This window comes from Nycticebus coucang, chromosome 5 (genome assembly GCF_027406575.1).
Source record: "Nycticebus coucang isolate mNycCou1 chromosome 5, mNycCou1.pri, whole genome shotgun sequence".
Classification (NCBI taxonomy): Eukaryota; Metazoa; Chordata; class Mammalia; order Primates; family Lorisidae; genus Nycticebus; species Nycticebus coucang.
In genome coordinates this window covers 54,637,700-54,657,909 of record NC_069784.1, presented here as the reverse complement: position 1 = coordinate 54,657,909, position 20,210 = coordinate 54,637,700, and the positions used below count along the sequence as shown (strand labels likewise).

Genomic DNA, 20,210 nt, shown 5'->3' with positions numbered 1-20,210 from the left:
TAGATTGGTTCTTCATGTTGCCTGGAGTTTTCTGCTGATTCTTCCTCATGAGTGATTTCTTTTATCTGTTTCCTTGCCCTAATTTTCCTTTCAACTCCTCTTGCTCTTTAAGTTCCCATGCCAGTTTTCCACTGTTTTTGTCCTCCTCTTGGGGTCCAGAAGTCTCTCGCTGACTCCCTGTATCCTCAAAGGGATGATTATAGGCAGATCCCACCAGCCAGAGATGCCTGGAGTTTTATCTCCCCAGACTCATGGTGCCCAGATGCAAGGAAGCTGTTACTCGGCCGCCATCTTGCTCTCCACTCCAATGTCAGGCTGTTTTTAGAGATGGGGTCTCTCTCTGGTTCAGGCTGGTCTTGAACTACTAAGCTCAGGATAATCCACCTGCCTCAACTTCCTAGAGTGCTAGGATTATAAGCGTGAACCACCACGCCCAGCCAGTTTGAAATCTTCTTGATTCTGGGATAAAAAGGGATTTTTTTTTTTTTTCTTGAGACAGAGTCTCACTATGTTGCCCTGGATAGAGTGCTGTGGCATCACAGCTCCCAGCAACCTCAGACTCTTGGGCTCAGGTGATCCTCTTGTCTCAGCCTCCCAAGTAGCTGGGACTACAGGCACCCATCACAATGCCTGGCTATATTTTGCTTATAGCTGTCATTGTTGTTTGGCAGGCGGGCTGGATTCGAACCCTCTAGCTCCAGTGTATGTGGTAGGTGCTCTAGACGCTGAACTACAGACACTTAGCCAAAAAGGGTTTTTTTTTTTTTTTAATTGAAACCTGGGCATTTTTGTATTATGTGATGCTGGATCTTCTTTGAACCTTCTGTTTTGATTGAATTTTGTTGACATCACTTTTGCAGGGGAGAGGGTAGCGCTGCCTTGATTCTGCTAGGTAGAGATAAAATTCCAGGTTCCTTGCTGAGCCTCTGTTGATACGTGTTGAGGGCTCTTTTTTATTGCTGGGTGAAAATGAGGGTTTCAGCTTCACCATTGAAGCTGACTTGCCAAAAGGAAGGTATCTGTTTCTGACCAGTGGGGATGAAAGTTCTGGGTCCAGATTGGGCCTTCTCTAACACTATCCTGGTAGGGATTTTAAGGTGCTCTGGTATATAGCCTTGTAAGAGTATAGACGTCTGGGCTCACCATTCAGCTTTTGCTGGCATGGTTGAGAAGGGGGCCACAACTTTTCCCTATCTAATTTGACAGTTTTTAAAAAAAAATTCGTCTTGGTAGGCAGCCCCTTTTCCTGGTCCTCTCACCAGAGAGGGCTTTTAGACGACTATTTTTGTCTGTGCCCTTGTTATGGTCAGGTTGCTGACTTTTTCAGCCCATGTCTGGTATAGATGAAGCAAAGAGAAAACCCTGGGAACTCATTACCATGTCATTCCTCAGGTCCTGATGTCCCTACCTCGTCTGCTTTCTTTTCTCCATATTGGTGGTGCCTGTGGCTCAATGAGTAGGGCCCCAGCCACATATACCAAGGCCTGCAGGTTTGAGCCCAGCCCGGTCTGCTAAACAACAATGTCAACTGCAGCCAAAAAATAGCCCAGTGTTGTGGCGGGCTCCTGTAGTCCCAACTACTTGGGAGGCTGAGGCAAGAGAATTGCTTAAGCCCAAAGAGTTTGAGATTGCTGTGAGCTGTGATGCCATGGCACTCTTCCGAGGGTGACATAGTGAGACTCTGTCTCGAAAAAAAAAAAAGAATACTCATATATTGGTTATGTATGTAAAATATATATAACCACATAATCAGGATTTTTAGTTGCATTTAGCAGAAGGAATAGTGAAAAGTTCATTTACTCTATTGTTCTGGAAGCAGAACTCAGATGTCTGGTAAGAATATTTTGTAAAGTAAATTAATGGGCAACAGAGGACTTTTCCTATTGTATAATTAAAGGGTATTATAAAACTATTGTAATTGAAAATGTTTGTATTAACATTAGACTAGAAGTAAAAGTGTAGAAAAATATCAAGTATCTATAGACATGTAAGGTATAATACAGGAGCCACTTCAGATATAGGAGGAAAAGATGGACTATTCAGCAACTGATACTGCATATTCAGCTAATGGATATTAGCCATTTGGAAGAAATGGAAGTAAATGTGTTACAAATAGACAATAGACAAAGGGCTTTTTTTTTATTTTATTTTATTTTTAGACAAAGGGCTTTTAATACTGATAGATCCTATGGATTCATTCATAATGTTACGAAAAACATTATTCAGGGCAGCTCCTGTGGTTCAGTGGGTAGGGCGCTGGCCCCATATACTGAGGATGGTGGGTTCAAACCCGGCCCTGGCCAAACTGCAACAAAAAAATAGCCGGGCATTGTGGCAGGCACCTGTAGTCCCAGCTACTCGGAAGACTGAGGCAAGAGAATCACCTAAGCCTAGGAGTTGGAGGTTGCTGTGAGCTGTATGACGCCATGGCATTGTACCGAGGGTGATAAAGTGAGACTCTGTCTCTACAAAAAAAGAAAAAGAAAAACATTATTCAGCATAAAAACATTACAGATGAAGAGTCAACTCTTCGGTTTAGATAACTCAAAGATAAAAAGAAACATAATGCTAATTAAAACAGAAAAAAGTTATTGTATGTAGACATTTGTATTTTGCCTTTAGTAAGTTTCACCTGTACCCATTCTAAGATGCACCGCTACCTTGAACAGTTTGATGAGAATATTTCAGATTGTATATGAAACCAGTACATTGTACCCCTTGGTTGCACTAATGTACACAGCTATGATTTAACAACAACAACAACAACAAAAAAAAAACCAGAAAAAAGTAGGCGGCCAGCCATGGTGGCTCACACCTGTAATCCTAGCACTCTGGGATGCCAACGTGGGTGGATCACCTGAGCTCATGAGTTTGAGACCAGTCTGAGCCAGAGTGATACTTCATCTTAAAAATAGCTGGGCGACGGGCAGCGCCTGTGGCTCAGTCGGTAAGGCGCCGGCCCCATATACTGAGGGTGGTGGGTTCAAACCTGGCCCCCGCCAAACTGCAACCAAAAAATAGCTGGGCCAATGCCATTCCTATCAAAATACCAACATCGTACTTTCAAGATTTGGAAAAAATGATTCTGCGTTTTGTACGGAACCAGAAAAAACCCCGTATAGCTAAGGCAGTTCTCTGTAACAAAAATAAAGCTGGGGGCATCAGCATACCAGATTTTAGTCTCTACTACAAAGCCATAGTGCTCAAGGCAGCATGGTACTGGCACAAAAACAGAGACATAGACACTTGGAATCGAATTGAAAACCAAGAAATGAAACTAACATTTTACAACCACCTAATCTTTGATAAACCAACCAAGAACATACCTTGGGGGAAAGACTCCCTATTCAATAAATGATGTTGGGAGAACTGGATGTCTACATGTAAAAGACTGAAACTGGACCCACACCTTTCCCCACTCACAAAAATTGATTCAAGATGGATAAAGGACTTAAACTTAAGGCATGAAACAATAAAAATCCTCCAAGAAAGCATAGGAAAAACACTGGAAGATATTGGCCTGGGGAAAGACTTCATGAAGAAGACTGCCATGGCAATTGCAACAACAACAAAAATAAACAAATGGGACTTCATTAAACTGAAAAGCTTCTGTACAGCTAAGGAGACAATAACCAAAGCAAAGAGACAACCTACACAATGGGAAAGGATATTTGTATATTTTCAATCAGACAAAAGCTTGATAACTAGGATCTATAGAGAACTCAAATTAATCCACATGAAAAAAGCCAACAATCCCTTATATCAGTGGGCAAGAGACATGAATAGAACTTTCTCTAAAGACGACAGATGAATGGCTAACAAACACATGAAAAAATGTTCCTCATCTCTATATATTAGAGAAATGCAAATCAAAACAACCCTGAGATATCAGTGAGAATGGCCCACATCACAAAATCTCAAAACTGCAGATGCTGGCGTGGATGTGGAAAGAAGGGAACACTTTTACACTGTTGGTGGGACTGCAAACTAGTACAACCTCTCTGGAAGGAAGTATGGAGAAACCTCAAAGCACTCAAGCTAGACCTCCCATTTGATCCTGCAATCCCATTGCTGGGCATCTACCCAGAAGGAAAGAAATCCTTTTATCATAAGGACACTTGTACTAGACTGTTTATTGCAGCTCAATTTACAGTCGCCAAAATGTGGAAACAGCCTAAATGCCCACCAACCCAGGGATGGATTAACAAGCTGTGGTATATGTATACCATGGAATACTATTCAGCCATTAAAAAAAATGGAGACTTTACATCCTTCGTATTAACCTGGATGGACGTGGAAGACATTATTCTTAGTAAAGCATCACAAGAATGGAGAAGCATGAATCCTATGTACTCAATTTTGATATGAGGACAATTAATGACAATTATGGTTATGGGGGGGGAAACAGAAAGAGGGAAGGAGGGAGGTGGGTGGGGCCTTGGTGTGTGTCACACTTTATGGGGGCAAGACATGATTGCAAGAGGGACTTTACCTAACAATTGCAATCAGTGTAACCTGGCTTATTGTACCCTCAATGAATCCCAACAATAAAAAAAAAAAAAATTCAAGTGGAGAGTAGGAAGAGGGAAAGGGGAGAAGGGAGGGAGATTGGTGAGCTCTCACCTAAAAAAAAAAAAAAAAATAGCCGGGCCTTGTGGCGGGCGCCTGTAGTCCCAGCTACTCGGGAGGCTGAGGCAAGAGAATCGCTTAAGCCCAGGAGTTGGAGGTTGCTGTGAGCTGTGTGAGGCCACGGCACTCTACCGAGGGCCATAAAGTAAGACTCTGTCTCTACAAAAAAAAAATTAAAAAAAAATAGCTGGGTGTTGTGGCAGGTGCCTGTAGTCCCAGCTACTTTGGAGGCTGAGGCAAGAGAATCGATTAAGCCCAAGGGTTTGAGGTTGCTGTGAGTGTGACGCCACTGCACTCTACCAAGGGTGACAAAGTGAGATTCTGTCTCAAAAAAATAAATAAATAAATAAAAGAAAAAGAAAAGCAGGAAGGAGAGGGGCTTTTCCCTGCCCTGTTAGAGGCTTGGATAGGTGGGTGGGTAGTGTTTTTATGGTCTTTCAGTTTTACTCTTTTTTTTTTTTTTTGAGACAGAGCCTCAAGCCTCACTCTACCCTGGGTAGAGTGCTATGGTGTCACAGCTCATAGCAACCTCAAACTCTTGGACTCGAGCGATTCTCTTGCCTCAGCCTCCCAAGTAGCTGGGACTACACATGCCCTCCACAATGCCTGGCTTTATTTTGTTGTTGTTGTTGTTGTTGCAGTTGTCATTGTTGTTTTAGCTGGCCTGGCCGGCTTCAAACCTGCCAGCCTTAGTGTATGTGGCCAACGCCCTACACACTGAGCTATGGGCACCACCTCTATGTTATTTTAAGTATTAGATTTAAGTGATTTTACCTTTTGGGTTTTTCTAAATCTTCCAATTAAAATAAATTAAAAAGCTAAATTATAAATATTTATTGCATGAATGAAATATATAAATCAATTTGTGTGTGATTGTTTTAAATTACTATGTCTTTGTTATAAATATTTCATTAAATTTTTTTTCCTCCCTCTGATTCTGGAAAGAAAAGTTACAAGCATTTTATTTTATCTTTTAAGTTTTTAATTTTTTCTTTTTTATTTTGAGACATAGTTTCACTCTGTCACCCTGGATAGAGACATTGTAGTGCATAGCAACCTTCCACTCTTGGGCTTGAGCAATCCTCTTGCCTCGGTCTCCTGAGTAGCTGGGACTACAGGCATGTGTCACCATGCCCAATTAGTTTTTATATTTTTGGTAGAGACAGGGTCTGGATCTTGATTAGGTCTGGTCTTGAGCTTAAGGATTCCACCTGCATCTGCCTCCACTTCCCAGAGTGCTAGGATTACTTTACAGGTGTGAACCAGTGAACCACCGTTATAAGTGTTTTAAAGTGAAGACTGCAGAATATAGTACTCTTTTCAAACTGTGTCAAGTGAGGAAAACTAAATTGAAGAGGAGAGTAGTTTGGATATGTGTATTTGAGATTTTTAGCAGACTGCTGAGATTCATAGTTTGACCCTTTCTTTTAGACAGCTTGATGTTATTGATGACAAGCAAAGGCCTACTTTTTGAAAATGTGTGTTTCTTTTTTGTTCTGACAGAAATGACATCAGATGTACCATCACTGGGTCCAGCCATTGCCTCTGGAAACCCTGGGCCTGGAATTCAAGGTGGAGGAACCATTGTCCAGAGGGCTATTAAGCGGCGACCAGGGTAAATTTGAGTATAGTGCGTTATGAATTTTTCTCTGTAAACCAACCTGCTTTAGGTACTTACTGAGCCCACTCTCTTTCTTTAACAGATAACCTACTACACAGCTCTCATAGAAGTTTTCTTAGTCTCTGGATTTTTCCTTTTTTTTTTTTTCTTTTCATTTGTGTTCTGTAGGAGATTTTTCCTTATGTTGAATTGATGTTTTTATTCAAGTTTCCCGTAGTATTTATTTATGAGACAGAGTCTCTGTCACCCTGGGTAGAGTACTGTGGACTCATTGCAGCACACAGAAACCTCATCTCTAAATAAAAAAGAAAAAATTAAAAACTTAAAAGATAAAATAAAATGCTTGTAACTCTTGGGCTCCAGTGATCCTTTTTCCTCAGCCTCCTGAATAGCTGGGACTTCAGGTGTGCACCCCAGCTAGTTTATTTTTATTTTTATTTTTTGTAGTAGAGGTAAGGTAGTGGTGCTAGGGTCTTCACTTGGTCAGACTGGTCTTGAACTCCTGAGCTCAAAGAGTCCATCGACCTCAGCCTCTCAGTGTACTAGGATTACAGAGGTGAGCCACTGCATTTCTTTTTTTAAAGCAAAAATATCTGTAAGGTAAAGGCATCTGGCTAAACCCAGAGATTTCATTGTTGCTGAGAAAAGTACTGCTTTCATTAAGCTTTATGTCTGCATTTTAAAATCATTTTGATAGGCTTCTTTTCTGAATTTAGAGAATGATAAACTCACTAATTTTCCTTCTGCGTTATTGATATGTTACTTTATTTGGAATGCAGAGTCCATTCAGTTCCCAAAGTATCTATCAAATGCCTAATTAGTGTGTGGCATTGTGCTGATTGCCAATAGGATTCAGTGATTATAAATGAGACACATTTTTTTGTCTCCAAGTTGCTTATGTTCTAACAGGAATAATCATTTATATACATACATATAATACAAGATAGAATTTGCAAAGTTTTCTAAGTGCTGTATTTTTCTGTATGTAGAAATACCACCTTTGGTTGGTAAACACTGGGAAAAGTTGAGAAAGGAGATTGCTTTAGTGGGGCCTGAATGAATGGGTAGGTAGTATTTTATCCACTTTTTGGTATTGCATTTCCCTTTCTTCTTTTTCTTTTTAAAAATTATGCAGCTGATCTTATAACTATTTAAGTTTCATCTTACTGAAGATAATTTAAGAGTGATTTGTGAGCTAAGTGGTAACATGAGAAACATATTAAGATTTGCTATGTGTTCAGCGCTTTACACATTTTATCTTATAATTATTGAGGCATAGGGTGCATAAATAAGCTAGTTCTGAAGCTAGTTAAATGGCAGATCTAGGATTTTAACCTTGGGAGTTTAGCTTTAGAATCAACTCACTTAAACACTATATTATCATCATATTATAATAGTAAACAGAGGCCAGGTGGTTCATGCCTGTAATCCTAGCACCTGGGAGGCTGAGGTGTGTGGATTGCTCGAGCTCAGTAATTTGAGACAGCTTGAGCAAGAGCAAGGCCTTGTCTCTAAAAATGGCCAGGTGTTGTGGCAGGCGACTGTAGTCCCAGCTACATAGGGAGGCTGAGTCTGTAGGATCACTTGAACCTAAGACTTGGACATTGCTGTGAGCTATGATGCCACAACATTCTACCATTGGGGACAAAGTGAGACTATGTCTCAAGAAAAAAAAAATAGCAATTAGAAGCAATATAAATATTTAAATTAGAGGATCACTTGAGAAAGTTACAGTGATTTCAAATGGAATACTCTATAGCTAGAAGAGGCAAATGGGTATCAGTAAAAAAAAAATTTCACAATAGGGATGTGCCTGTGGCTCAAAGGAGTAGGGCGCTGGCCATGTATACCGGAGGTGGTGGGTTCAAACCCAGCCCTGGCCAAAAACTGCAAAAAAAAAATTTTTTTTCCACAATATACAGTAGAACCTTTATAAGTTGACCACACAAGGTACTAAAACAAAATGGTCAACGTATAGAGATGGTCAATGAAAGGAACGAAACCTACTGTATTGATACATACATGTGGTATAGATTGGGTTTGTGAAAATTAGGTGAGCTTATGGAGGTAGTCATTGTAGGAAGATGGTCAACTATGGAGGTTCTGCTGTATATAAGAGAGGTTACAATATTGTAGTAATATTTCACTGTTAGGAAAAAACATGAGTGTGTAACAAAAACACTGAAAAAATACTCATCAGATTTCTGTGTGATGGGATTATGAGTACTGTACCTATTTATTTTTAATTTTCCAAGTTTTCCGAAATGAACGTGATGATTGGTAATCAGAAAAATATATTAAATGAAAGGTTGGAAAATATATAAAGTTAGAAAGAACAATAAAATGTCCATACTCAAGTATCATCAATTTTATAGTGTATTTTGAAACTGAGTTATTGGGTAATTTGGTAGTTTTTGTATATAAATTATTTTTAATAGTTATAATCATATAATTATATAGTTTTATATAGCCTAATCTTTTTATCTAATCATATGTAATAACCTCTGTATTGTAACATACTCTGTGAAAGCGTAATTTTTAATGGTTGCATAAAAGGATGTATTTGAGGCCGGGCACAGTGGCTCATGCCTGTAATCCCAGCAGTTGGAAGGCCGAGGTGGGTGAATTGCCTGAGCTCACAGGTTCAACACAAGCCTGAGCCAGAGTGAGACCTGGTCTTTAAAAACAGCAGGGCGTTGTGGCAGGTATCTATAGTCCCAGCTACTCGGGAGGCTGAGGCAAGAGAATCGCTTGAGCCCAAGAATTTGAGGTTGCTGTGTGCTATGACATCCTGGCACTGGCCCTCTACTGAGGGCGAGACAGTGAGACTCTGTCTCAAAAAAAAAGAGAGAAAAAAAGGATGTACTTGATTCCTCTTTGTGGACATTTTTTTTTTAATTTTTAATGTTTTCTTATTAAATCATAACTCGTGTACATTGATGCATTTATGAGGTTCAGTGTATTGATTTGATATATAGTGTGAAATGCTTATATTGAACTGATTGACACATCCATCACCTCGCTTACTTATTTGTTGTGGTAAGACAATTACACTCTTTTCTTTTCTTTTTTTTTTTTTGTAGAGACAGAGACTCACTTTAGTGCCCTCCGTAGAGTGCTGTGGTGTCACATAGCTCAGAGCAACCTCCAACTCCTGGGCTTAGGTGATTCTCTTGCCTCAGCCTCCCAAGTAGCTGGGACTACAGGCGTCCGCCACAATGCCCGGCTATTTTTTTGTTGCAGTTTGGCTGGGACCGGGTTTGAACCCGCCACCCTCGGTATATGGGGCTGGCAACCTACCCACTGAGCCACAGGCGCTGCCCCACTCTTTTCTTAATAGTTTTGAAATGTATCATGCATTATGCACATTAGATGAGGTCCCCCAAATATCCTCCTTCCTCCCCTCCACTCTCCTTCTATCTCTCACCTCTTCCCTCCTACTTTCTGGACTATACTTATGTTTTACCATTTGTATGAATGAGTAGGTGATTATATATTGATTTCCTAGTAGTATTGAGTACATTGGATACTTTTTTCCCATTCTTGAGATACTTTACTAAGAAGAATTCTTTGTGGACATTGAGATTGTTTTAAAGATTTGCTATTATATGTTAACATATAATGTTACAGTGAACATTGCTGTAGTGAACATATTTCTATTTCTATTTCTTTAGATTCTTAGGAATTGAGTTATTGGGCAGATGGTTAGGATTTTTGACAGGTGATCAGAGGCTTCAGGGAGGAGGAAGAAGTGAACACTTTCAGAATGGTTGGTGTCTACTTCATGTGCTACCCATTTAGATGCCCATAATATCAGATTATGTCACTAGTAGAGTAAGCAAGACTGATCACATTGCTAACATCTTAATTAGCAATTAATTACATGAGCAACATTGTAATTTAATTATCTATAATCTTTCCTAATCCCCTGAAATGAAATTCACTTCTTCACTGCATATTTATAGCATGTTACATGGTGCTTTCCTATTTTCATTTATTTTATATTTATATTTTTCTAGGCAAAGAGCCCTTTGAGGGTAAGGGTCTTGTTTTTGCCTCATCTACCACAAAGTTTTATATGCAGCATATATTTCTGTTTATTAGATGAATAGTGGAAAGAAGCATTTTCTAATAACCTTCTTAGGTCTTGAATCACACCCTTATGTAACATCCCTGTTTTGAGAGGTGTTGAATGAAAACTGGACCTGAATTATTTATGTTAATTTTTTCCTTTTCTCTTTTGAGTGAATTTGTTTTTTTGTAGAGGTTATAGTCTGGTGCAAAATTTTGGTCAAGGTGGAACTGTTAAACTAGGAAAGTGTTAAGGTGGCAGTGGGTACTCTTTTTCTTTCTTCTGGTTTGGCTCTGTGAGGATAAAGTAATGTAGCTTTGTTTGACTCCTGCCCATTGCCTCAATTTTGTTCTTTTCCACAGGTAGCTTGTGTTGAGAAATTTTAATTTCTTAATGTTCTGTGTCAGTAGGCTTATAATATTTATTGTTGGCTTTCCCCAGGCTGGATTTTGATGATGATGGAGAAGGAAACAGTAAATTTTTGAGGTAAGAGATTGAAAATCTTTCTCTAGACTTTTAAAATTGAGTGCCCTGTAACTCAGCAGCTAGGGCACCAGTTACATACACTGGGGCGGGCAGGTTCGAATCCAGCCCAGGCCTGCCAAACAACAATGACAACTACAACCAAAAAATAGCCGGGCATTGTGGCGGGCGCCTATAGTCCCAGCTACTTGGGAGGCTGAGGCAAGTGAATCGCTTAAGCCCAGGAGTTTGAGGTTCCTGTGATCTACGACACCACACACTTCACCTGAGGGCGACAAAGTGAGACTCTGTCTCAATAAATAAATAAATAAATAATAAATAAAACTGACTTTATGATCTTATATACTTCTAACTTGTAATCATCTTGTCCTTAGGCCTAAAAAAAGTGCTTCATATGAAAACTCTAAATATGCACGTTGTACTATATCCTAGCAAAATTTTGAGCATTCTGTTAATTACACCAGAGAAAGGACCTCAGTGAGGAACATACAGAACATTTATAAGATTCTGTATCTAAGCTGGGCACGGCTGTAATTCTAGCACTTTGGGAGGCTGAGGCAGGTGGATTGTTTGAGCTCAGGAGTTTGAGACCAGCCTGAGTAAAAGCAAGATCCTGTCTCTAAAAATAGCCAGGCGTTGTGGTGGGCACCTGCAGTCCCAGGTACTTGGGAGTCTGAGGCAAGAGGATCATTTGAGCCCAAGAGTTTGAGGTTGCTGTGAGCTATGATGCTCCCTCATAAGATTGCATTTAGCTGGCTGATAAGGTGAAAGTTGGCCTTAGGTAGAATGGCTGGTTACCCCCTCTCCTGTCATATATGGTCTTTGATCCTTAAATTGGCCAGACTGAGTTTCTTCATCTGGTGATGGCTACAGTCTACAGGGCAAGTTCCAGTGTGCAAGTGCTTATTAAGCCTCTGCTTGTATGACATTTGCTAATGTCCCACTGGCCAAAGCAAGTCATATGTTCACGTCTTGAGTCAGTGTGGGAGGAGTCTGCACAGGGGAAGAGATACTGGGAGATAAAATTCAGTGTGTGGGAGTGTCCTTAATATACTATTTTGTCATACCCCTTGATACTTGTTGACTCTTCCTTCAGGTAGCAGAATTTGAATTTGTTTTTGTGTAATGAATATTTTTTTTTTTTTTTTTTTTTGAGACAGAGTCTCACTACATCGCCCTTGGTAGAGTGCTGTGGCATCAGCAGCTCACAGTGACCTCAAACTCTTGGGCTTAAGTGATTCTCTTGCTTAAGGCACTGCAGGTACCCGCCACAACGCCCAGCTATTTTTTGGTTGCAGTTGTCATTGTTGTTTAGCTTGCCCGGCTGGGCCTAAACCCACCAGACTCGGTGTATGTGGCCGGCGGTGTATGTACCCATTGAGTTACGGGCGCCACCCTGTGTAGTGAATCTTATGGAGCTTTGAAAATGAACTACAGTAGAACCTCAGTGAGTTGACCACCAAGGGACTATCACAAACTGGTCAACATACAGAGGGGGTCAACATAAGGAAGTAGGCCTCCTATACCGATATGTACGTGGGTGCATGTCTAGTCTGTGAAAATTAGGTCAATTTAAGGAAGTGGTAATTGTAAGGAGGTGGTTAACTATAGAGGCTGTATATTGATGAAGGGATTCTTTCAGGAAAAGGAGGTGTTTTTGCTGAAGGCCAGTGGCTTAGCTTGTTCTCTTTTCTTTCTTCTTTTTTTCTTTTTAGACAGTCTCACTCTATTGCCCAGCCTAGACTGCTGTGTCAGGATAGCTCACAGCAACCTCAAACTCTTGGGCTCTAGAGATCCTCATGCCTCATCCTGCCAAGTAGCTGGGACTACAGGTGCCCATCACTATGCCTGGCTAATTTTTCCTATTTTTAGTAGAGATGAGGTCTCACTCTTCCTTAGGCTGCTCTTGAACTCTAGAATATTATTGAGACTCTGTCTCCAAAAAAAAAAGAAAGAAAGAAAGATACTTAATATCACTAATCGTTAGAGAGACACAAATCTACCTATTAGGATGGCCACTGTCAAAAAACAGACAGACAAACAAAAAAAACCCCCAGAAAATAATAAGTATTGGTGAAGATGTAGAGGAATTAGAACCCTTGTGCTCTGTTGATAGGAATGTAAAATGTTGCAGCCACAATGGAAAACAGTATATTCTTGCCTCAAAAAATAAAGTAGGCTCAGCACTTGTAGCACAGTGGTTACGGTGCCAGCCACATACACCGAGGTTGGCAAGTTTGAACCCAGCTGGAGCCAGCTAAGAAACAATGACAACTGCAGCAGAAAAATAGCTGGCCGTTGTGGTGGGCGCCTGTAGTCCCAGCTACTACTTGGGAGCCTGAGGCAAGAGAATTGTTTAAGCCTGAGAGTTTGAGGTTGCTGTGAGCTGTGACACCACGGCACTCTACCCAGGGCGACGTAGTGAGACTCTGTCTGAAAAAAAATGTAGGGTAATCATGTGATCCAGCAGTACTGCTTCTGAGTATATATTCTGGGTATATATGCAAGGTAGAATCTTGGAGAGATATTTGCACACCATAATATTGCCCCATTTTTCAAAATAGCCAAGAGGTAGAAGCAATCCAAATGCCACTGACAGATGTGTGGATAAAGAAAGTGTAATACAGGGCGGCGCCTGTGGCTCAGTGAGTAGGGCGCCAGCCCCATATGCCGAGGGTGGCGGGGTCAAACTCAGCCCCGGCCAAACTGCAACAAAAAATAGCCGGGCGTTGTGGCGGGCGCCTGTTGTCACAGCTGCTTGGGAGGCTGAGGCAAGAGAATCGCGTAAGCCCAAGAGTTAGAGGTTGCTGTGAGCCGTGTGATGCCACGGCACTCTACCCGAGGGTGGTACAGTGAGACTCTGTCTCTACAAAAAAAAAAAAAAGTGTAATACAAACATACTCTGGAATATTATTTAGCTTTAAAAAGAAGGAAATCTTGTCACATGCTACAGCATGGATGAGCCTTGAGGACATTATACTAAAAGAATAAGCCAGTCACAAAAATACAAATACTGAACAATTCCACTTACATCTACAGTCGTCAAACTCATGGACATAGAAAGTAGAGTGGTGGTTGCCAGCAAGTTGGAAAAGGGAGAAATGGGAAGATGATATTCAGAGGATATAGAGTTTCAGTTTTATAAGATGAAAAAGTTCTAGACATCTGTTGCACAACAATGTGAGTATGGTTAACGCTACTGAACTGTAAGCTTACATGGTTAAGATGGTACATTTTATGTATTTTTTTACCAGAATTTAAAAAAATACAGAAATATTCCCAACTTTAGAGAAGCGATGACAGAGCAGTAAGCTGTATTCTCACTAGATTGTCTTTTTTTGGTGTGTCTGGTAAGGGTAATGGAAACATCAAAAACCTAACGTATAATAGCCATGGATTTTTTAAGTTCTATTCTCTATTGTTTTATGATACTTTTCTGCTGACATTTTTCCTGTGAAATATATTTATATTTCTAATTTTCATTATAGAATGAAATAGGTATAACAAGTGTAATGTTTTGAAATAATCCCTTTTTCTTCCATCAGGTGTGATGACGATCAGATGTCTAATGATAAGGAGCGGTTTGCCAGGTAATGTAGTAGAGCATCTTGGTCCATGTTGTAGGACCAAGGCCATCCTAGCATACTCAGTTTTATCTCCAGGAGAGTGAATTACTGTGTCTACTCTTCTTCCTATTCTGAAAGCTGGTGAGACTTAGTATTATAACTATAATTTATGTTCAGGTGACATGGCTTTTAACTAGTGGTATATTTTATACACAGTTTTTCTGTATATGTGGTATCTATAGCTATGTGCTTGCTATTTGTTTTCCAGAGAAACTCTAGATTTTGTGGTTGCATTTATTATTAAATGGATCTCTACAAATAAAAGATGTACAAATAATGGTTTTATTTTATTAATAAGCATAGAGAAACAGTTTTATTATAGAGATGAGTATGAGTTTCTATTGATACAAATTTGTTTAAATTACCTGTCAAGATGGTGAAATATGCTTTGCTCTTTTTTTTTTTTTTTTTTTTTTTTTTGGTAGAGGGTAGAGACAGAGTCTCACTTTATCACCCTTGGTAGAGTGCCATGTACACAGCTCACAGCAACCTCCAACTCCTGGGCTTAGGTGATTCTCTTGCCTCAGCCTCCCGAGTAGCTGGGACTATAGGCGCCCGCCACAATACCCAGCTATTTTTTTTTGTTGCAGTTTGGCCGGGGCCGGGTTTGAACCCACCACCCTTTGTTTATGGGCCGGCGCCCTACCCACTGAGCCACAGGTGCCGCCCTACTTTGTCTTTTTTTTTTTTTTTTTGTAGAGACAGAGTCTCACTTTGTTGCCCTTGGTAGAGTGGTGTGGCATCAGAGCTCATAGCAACCTCCAGCTCTTGGGCTTAAGTGATTCTCTTGCCTCAGCCTCCCGAGTAGCTGGGACTACAGGTGCCTGCCACAACGCCTGGCTATTTTTTGTTGCAGTTTGTCCAGGGCTGGGTTTGAACCCGCCACCCTTGGTATATGGGGTCGGCACCCTACTCACTGAGCCACAAGCGCCGCCCTACTTTGCTTTTTTTTAAAAGAGGGTTTTGGGTGGTGCCCATAGCTCAGTGGGTAGGGTGCCAGCCACACACACCAAGGCTGGTGGGTTCCTGCCTGGGCCAGCTAAAACAACAATGACAACTGCAACAACAACAATAATAAAAAAAGTAGCTGAGTGTTGTGGTTGGCGCTTGTAGTCACAGCTACTTGGGTGGCTGAGGCAAGAGAATCTCTTAAGCCCAGGAATTTGAGGTTGCTGTGAGGTGTGATGCCACGGCTCTCTACTCAGGGTGACAGCTTGAGACTCTGTCTTAAAAAAAAGGAAAAAAAAAGAGGGTTTTGCTCTGTCGCTCGGGCCTTGAATTCTTGGACTCAAGCAAATCCTCCTGCCTTAGCTTCCTAAATCACTAGGACTACAGATCCATGTCACTATTCTCAGCTTTTTTTTTTTTTAATTGGAGACAGTGTCTTGCTTATGTTGCCCAGGCTGGTCTTGAACTACTGGGCTCAAGCAGTCCTCTTGCCTCAGCCTCCCAAAGTGCTGGAACTATAGGAATGAGCCATTGTGTTTGGCCATTTTACTTTTTATTAAACAATAAATTCCTCTCAGCTTGGATATTGGTTTTCTTTTTAGAAAGTCATGCTATATATTATATATATGTATTTTGTTTTTAGTTTATTTTTTATTTTTTGTTGACAGAGACCAGGGTAGAGTGCCATCTTGTCATAACTCACAGCAACCTCAAACTCTTGGGCTCAAATGATCCTCTTACCTCAACTTCCCCAGTAGCTAGGACTACAGATGCCTCACAACACTTGGCTGATTTTTCTATTTTTAGCAGATAGGGTCTTGCTTTGCTCAGGCTAGTCTTGAACAATCAATTCACCCACCTCAGCCTCCCAGAGAGCTGGGATTACAGATGTGAGCCTTGTAGCCCAGCCATAGAAAGTCATGCTACACATTATTGAGCAGTAAATCATTTTTTAAAAAATTAAGTTTGCAGCCACCTCAGAAAAATGAATAACCCATTTATTTCAAAATCTAGTATTTAACTGAGCATTTAGTATTTATGCATTGCTGGTGGTACTGGTCTGTGGACCATATTTTGAGAATCATTGATGTAGAGAGTTAAGAAATATCAGATGGAGTAGTTTTAAACTATTCTAAAGCAGTAAAATGCCATCTCACTCTTCAAATAAGAGGATATTATATAAAATGCATTGTAGGGATATTTGTCTAGTAGCAGTATATAGGATTGATTAAAGAGTAGGAAGCCTTTAATGCTAAGAGGTGTATCTAAATATAAAATTAAAAAAAAAAAAAAGAAGTTGGACTGTGGGGAGATAGGAAGATACTATGAAATAACAAGACAGATTGCTATAAAGATGTGTGGGCCTAGGCTAGAGTGGTGGCAATGATAAGAGGAATGGAGTGAAGTGAAGAGATTTTGTAATGATAATTTGTCAATGAAGTAGATACTTGTAAAGTCTTTAGCATGTGAGCCATCTCTAAAATGAACATAAATATTTGGAGCATAGTTTTTCAAGTTGCATTTAAAAAGTCAAGCCATCAGCTGGGTGCAGTGGTACATACGTGACACTGAGGTGGGAGGATCACTTGAGGCAGAGGTAGGAGAATTGCTTGAGCCCAGGAGTTCCACGCTGCAGTGCACTGACTGCACTTGTAAATAGCTGTTGCACTGCAGCCTGGGCAATATAGTGAGACCCCATCTCAGAAGAAAAAGTCAACTTTTCAATTAGTATTGGTGGTACAGGTTCATAGTATCTTTTTTCTTTTTTTTTTTTTTTGAGACAGAGCCTCAAGCTGTCACCCTGGGTAGAGTGCCGTGGCATCACAGCTCACCAGAACGTCCCAACTCTTGGGCTCAAGCGATTCTCCTGCCTCTGCCTCTGCCTCCTAAGTAGCTGGGACTACAGGTGCCTGCCGCAATGCCCAGCTATTTTTTTGGTTGCAGCCATCGTTGTTTGGCGGGCCTGGGCTGGATTCGAACCCACCAGCTCAGGTGTATGTGGCTGGAGCCTTGGCCACTTGAGCCACAGGCACTGAGCCAGTTTATAGTATCTTAACTAAAATTTCAAAACCATGAAAACATGACCTGAATTATTTTGGTCTTCATTTATCCTGCTTATTGTGCACATTCATGCATTTATACATTTCGTTTAAGAATATTGAAGTGGATAAGGGGTTGTGGATCTATAGTAATTGAAATAGTACATAGGAATTTTAGGTATTTAACAGTTTTTCTTATTTATTATTAAATCATAGCTGTGTACTTTAATGCAATCATGGGGCACCATACACTAGTTTTATATACCATTTGACATATTTCATCACACTGGTTAACATAGCCTTCCTGGCATTTTCTTAGTTATTATGTTGAGACATTTACGTTCTACATTTAGTAAGTTTCACATGTACTTACTAAAGTACTTTAACTTTCACGTGTTAAATACATGTACCCTTGTATTTAACAGTTTTTAAACAACAGAACTCATTTCTTTAAGAAATGATTTGTTAGGCTCAGCGCCCATAGCCCAGTGGTTATGGCGCCAGCCACATACACCAAGGGTGGCAGGTTCGAACCTGACCTGGGCCATCTAAACAACTGCAACAAAAAAAATAGCTGGGCGCTGTGGCAGGCACCTGTAGTCCCAGCTACTTGGGAGGTTGAGGCAGGAGAATCACTTGGGCCCAAGAGTTTGAAGTTGCTGTGAGCTGTGATGGCACGGTACTCTACTCAGGGCGACATTGACTCTGTCTCAAAAAAAAAAGAAAGAAAGAAAGAAATGATTTGTTAAAGTAGTTCACCTAACTATAACCTCCTTGGGAATTCAGTAAAGGGTCTTCAAAACTGAAAATATATGAATTTTCTCAACTTTATTTTCTTTTCTTGAAATAGAGTTTCACTTTGTTGCCCCTTGATAGAGTGCAGTGGGTCACAGGCTCACAACAACCTCAAACTCTTGGGCTCAAGCAATCCTCTTGCCTCAGCCTCCCAATTACCAGGGACTACAGGCACCAGCCACAATGCCCGGCTAGTTTTAGAGATAGGTGTGAGTGTGTGTCTCACTCTTGTTCAGGCTGGTCTTGAACTCCTGAGCTCAAACTCCTGGCCCAAAGTGCCAGGATTATAGGTGTGAACCACAGCGCCTGGTCATTTTTCTCAGCTTTTTGAAAAAAATGTTTTATATTTTGTTAAGTAACTATCTGGAAGAAATAACCCAAGAACCATGCAACTCTAAACTACTTAATATCACTCAATTATTTTTCTCTTCTCATCAGAATATATACATACATTTTTATATTCTTCTTATTCTTAGTCTTTTATTTTCTGTCTTTTTTCTTTTGCCTGTCATATAGAAAATTTCTCATATGTTGATAAAGTCATTGTATTTGTTATTTATTTTTTGACTGGGGCTGGGTTTGAACCCGCCACCTCCAGCATATGGGGCTGGCGCCTACTCCTTTGAGCCACAGGCGCCGCCATGTATTTGTTATTTTTAATAGCTACATATTCTTTTAGCCTGTTAATATGTCATACGTAGACATTTTGTTTGGGCCTTCCTTATATATCTATATAAAATAGACATACAATAGAGCCTCTATAGTTGACTACTTTCCTACATTGACCACCTTCTTGAGTTGACCTCATTTTCATAGACTGGACATGCACCACGTGTACCTATCAGTACAATAGTCTTAGTTCCTTATGTTGACTAGTTTGTTACACTCCCTTGTGTGGTCAACTTACAGAGATTCTACTATATTTAAAATGGAATTTAATACTGTTGTACTGGCCTGACAACACTTAAATGTTTCTTCAGTTGCCACTCACTCTTTATAGTATCCCATTTTTCTGGAATATTTTAATAGTAATCCTTTGTATCCTCTTCTAAGGGAGGGATCATTGTCACTGGGGGTGTACTTGTGTGTCTTTACTGCATAGAAAAGATAAAGTGACTAAAGTGAAATTAAGAATTACTTTAGGAACAAGTTAATGGTAGAGGACATGGCAGAATCCTTGTTCTTAGTTTTATTTATATAATTTCTCCAGTGAAATCTGGTTGGTTGTTTTTTCTTATATGTGAGTGTGTATAGGAGGGTTTATATTTATGATCACTTAACACCTCTTTTATTTACTCTTAATTTGTTCATTGTAGTGTAGCACATGTGAATATCATTTTCTTTCCAGATTGGGAGCAGTGTATGAAATGGCATTCCTGAATTCCCTTGATTGGTTTTTATTCCAATTCTGTATATCCTTGGTCCCTACAGAGATTGGCAAAATGCTGTGTTCAGATCATAATATAATACTTTTATATAGAGATATAAAGGTATAGAAATTATATATATATATATATGCTTCTATGTTGATATTTACCTTGCAAGTTACTTTTTCTTTATTCTAACAGATGGCTTTATAGAGTTACAGGCGTGATTCCTGCCCATATTTCCATTCCCTCCCCTTTTTCTCTGCATCTGTTTTGCTCTATTTTCTTTTCTCTCTTCCTTTCTCCTTTCCTTTTCTTATTCCCTTTCCTCCCTTCCTTTCTTCTTTCCTTCCTTTTTTTTCCTTTCCTATTTCCTTCCTTCCTTTTTATTTTAATTTTAGCTTAGTTCATTAATTCTGTTTTTAGGTCGGATGATGAGCAGAGCTCTGCGGATAAAGAGAGACTTGCCAGGTAGGAGAACAGTGTCTTTTAGCATGATTAAACAAAATATGCTGCTTTTTCTGTCATTTTTCTTACCCTTTTCTTTCTGTATTTTTCCTTATCTATGGCAAGAGATGATAAGAATTTTTAGAAGTTTAGATGTAACAGGAACTTTGGCTTATCCCATCA

General features: G+C 40.0%; 1 protein-coding gene across 6 annotated transcripts in view; it reads left to right on the top strand.

Moving 5' to 3' along the window:
• The window catches only part of ARNT (aryl hydrocarbon receptor nuclear translocator), an 82,883-nt gene that overhangs the window by 22,286 nt on the left and 40,387 nt on the right, over positions 1 to 20,210 (top strand). For 3 of the 6 annotated variants that reach the window (XR_008380078.1, XM_053590706.1, XM_053590707.1), the window contains exons 2-5: positions 6,133 to 6,244; positions 10,764 to 10,808; positions 14,351 to 14,395; positions 20,007 to 20,051. Coding sequence is in view for 5 of the 6 variants with exons in the window: in XM_053590706.1 (XP_053446681.1) it covers positions 6,133 to 6,244; positions 10,764 to 10,808; positions 14,351 to 14,395; positions 20,007 to 20,051 (247 nt within the window). In the remaining variant the exon portion in view is untranslated. The remainder of the gene's footprint in view (positions 1 to 6,132; positions 6,245 to 10,763; positions 10,809 to 14,350; positions 14,396 to 20,006; positions 20,052 to 20,210) is intronic. The other 3 variants (XM_053590710.1, XM_053590708.1, XM_053590709.1) reach the window with 2 other exon arrangements.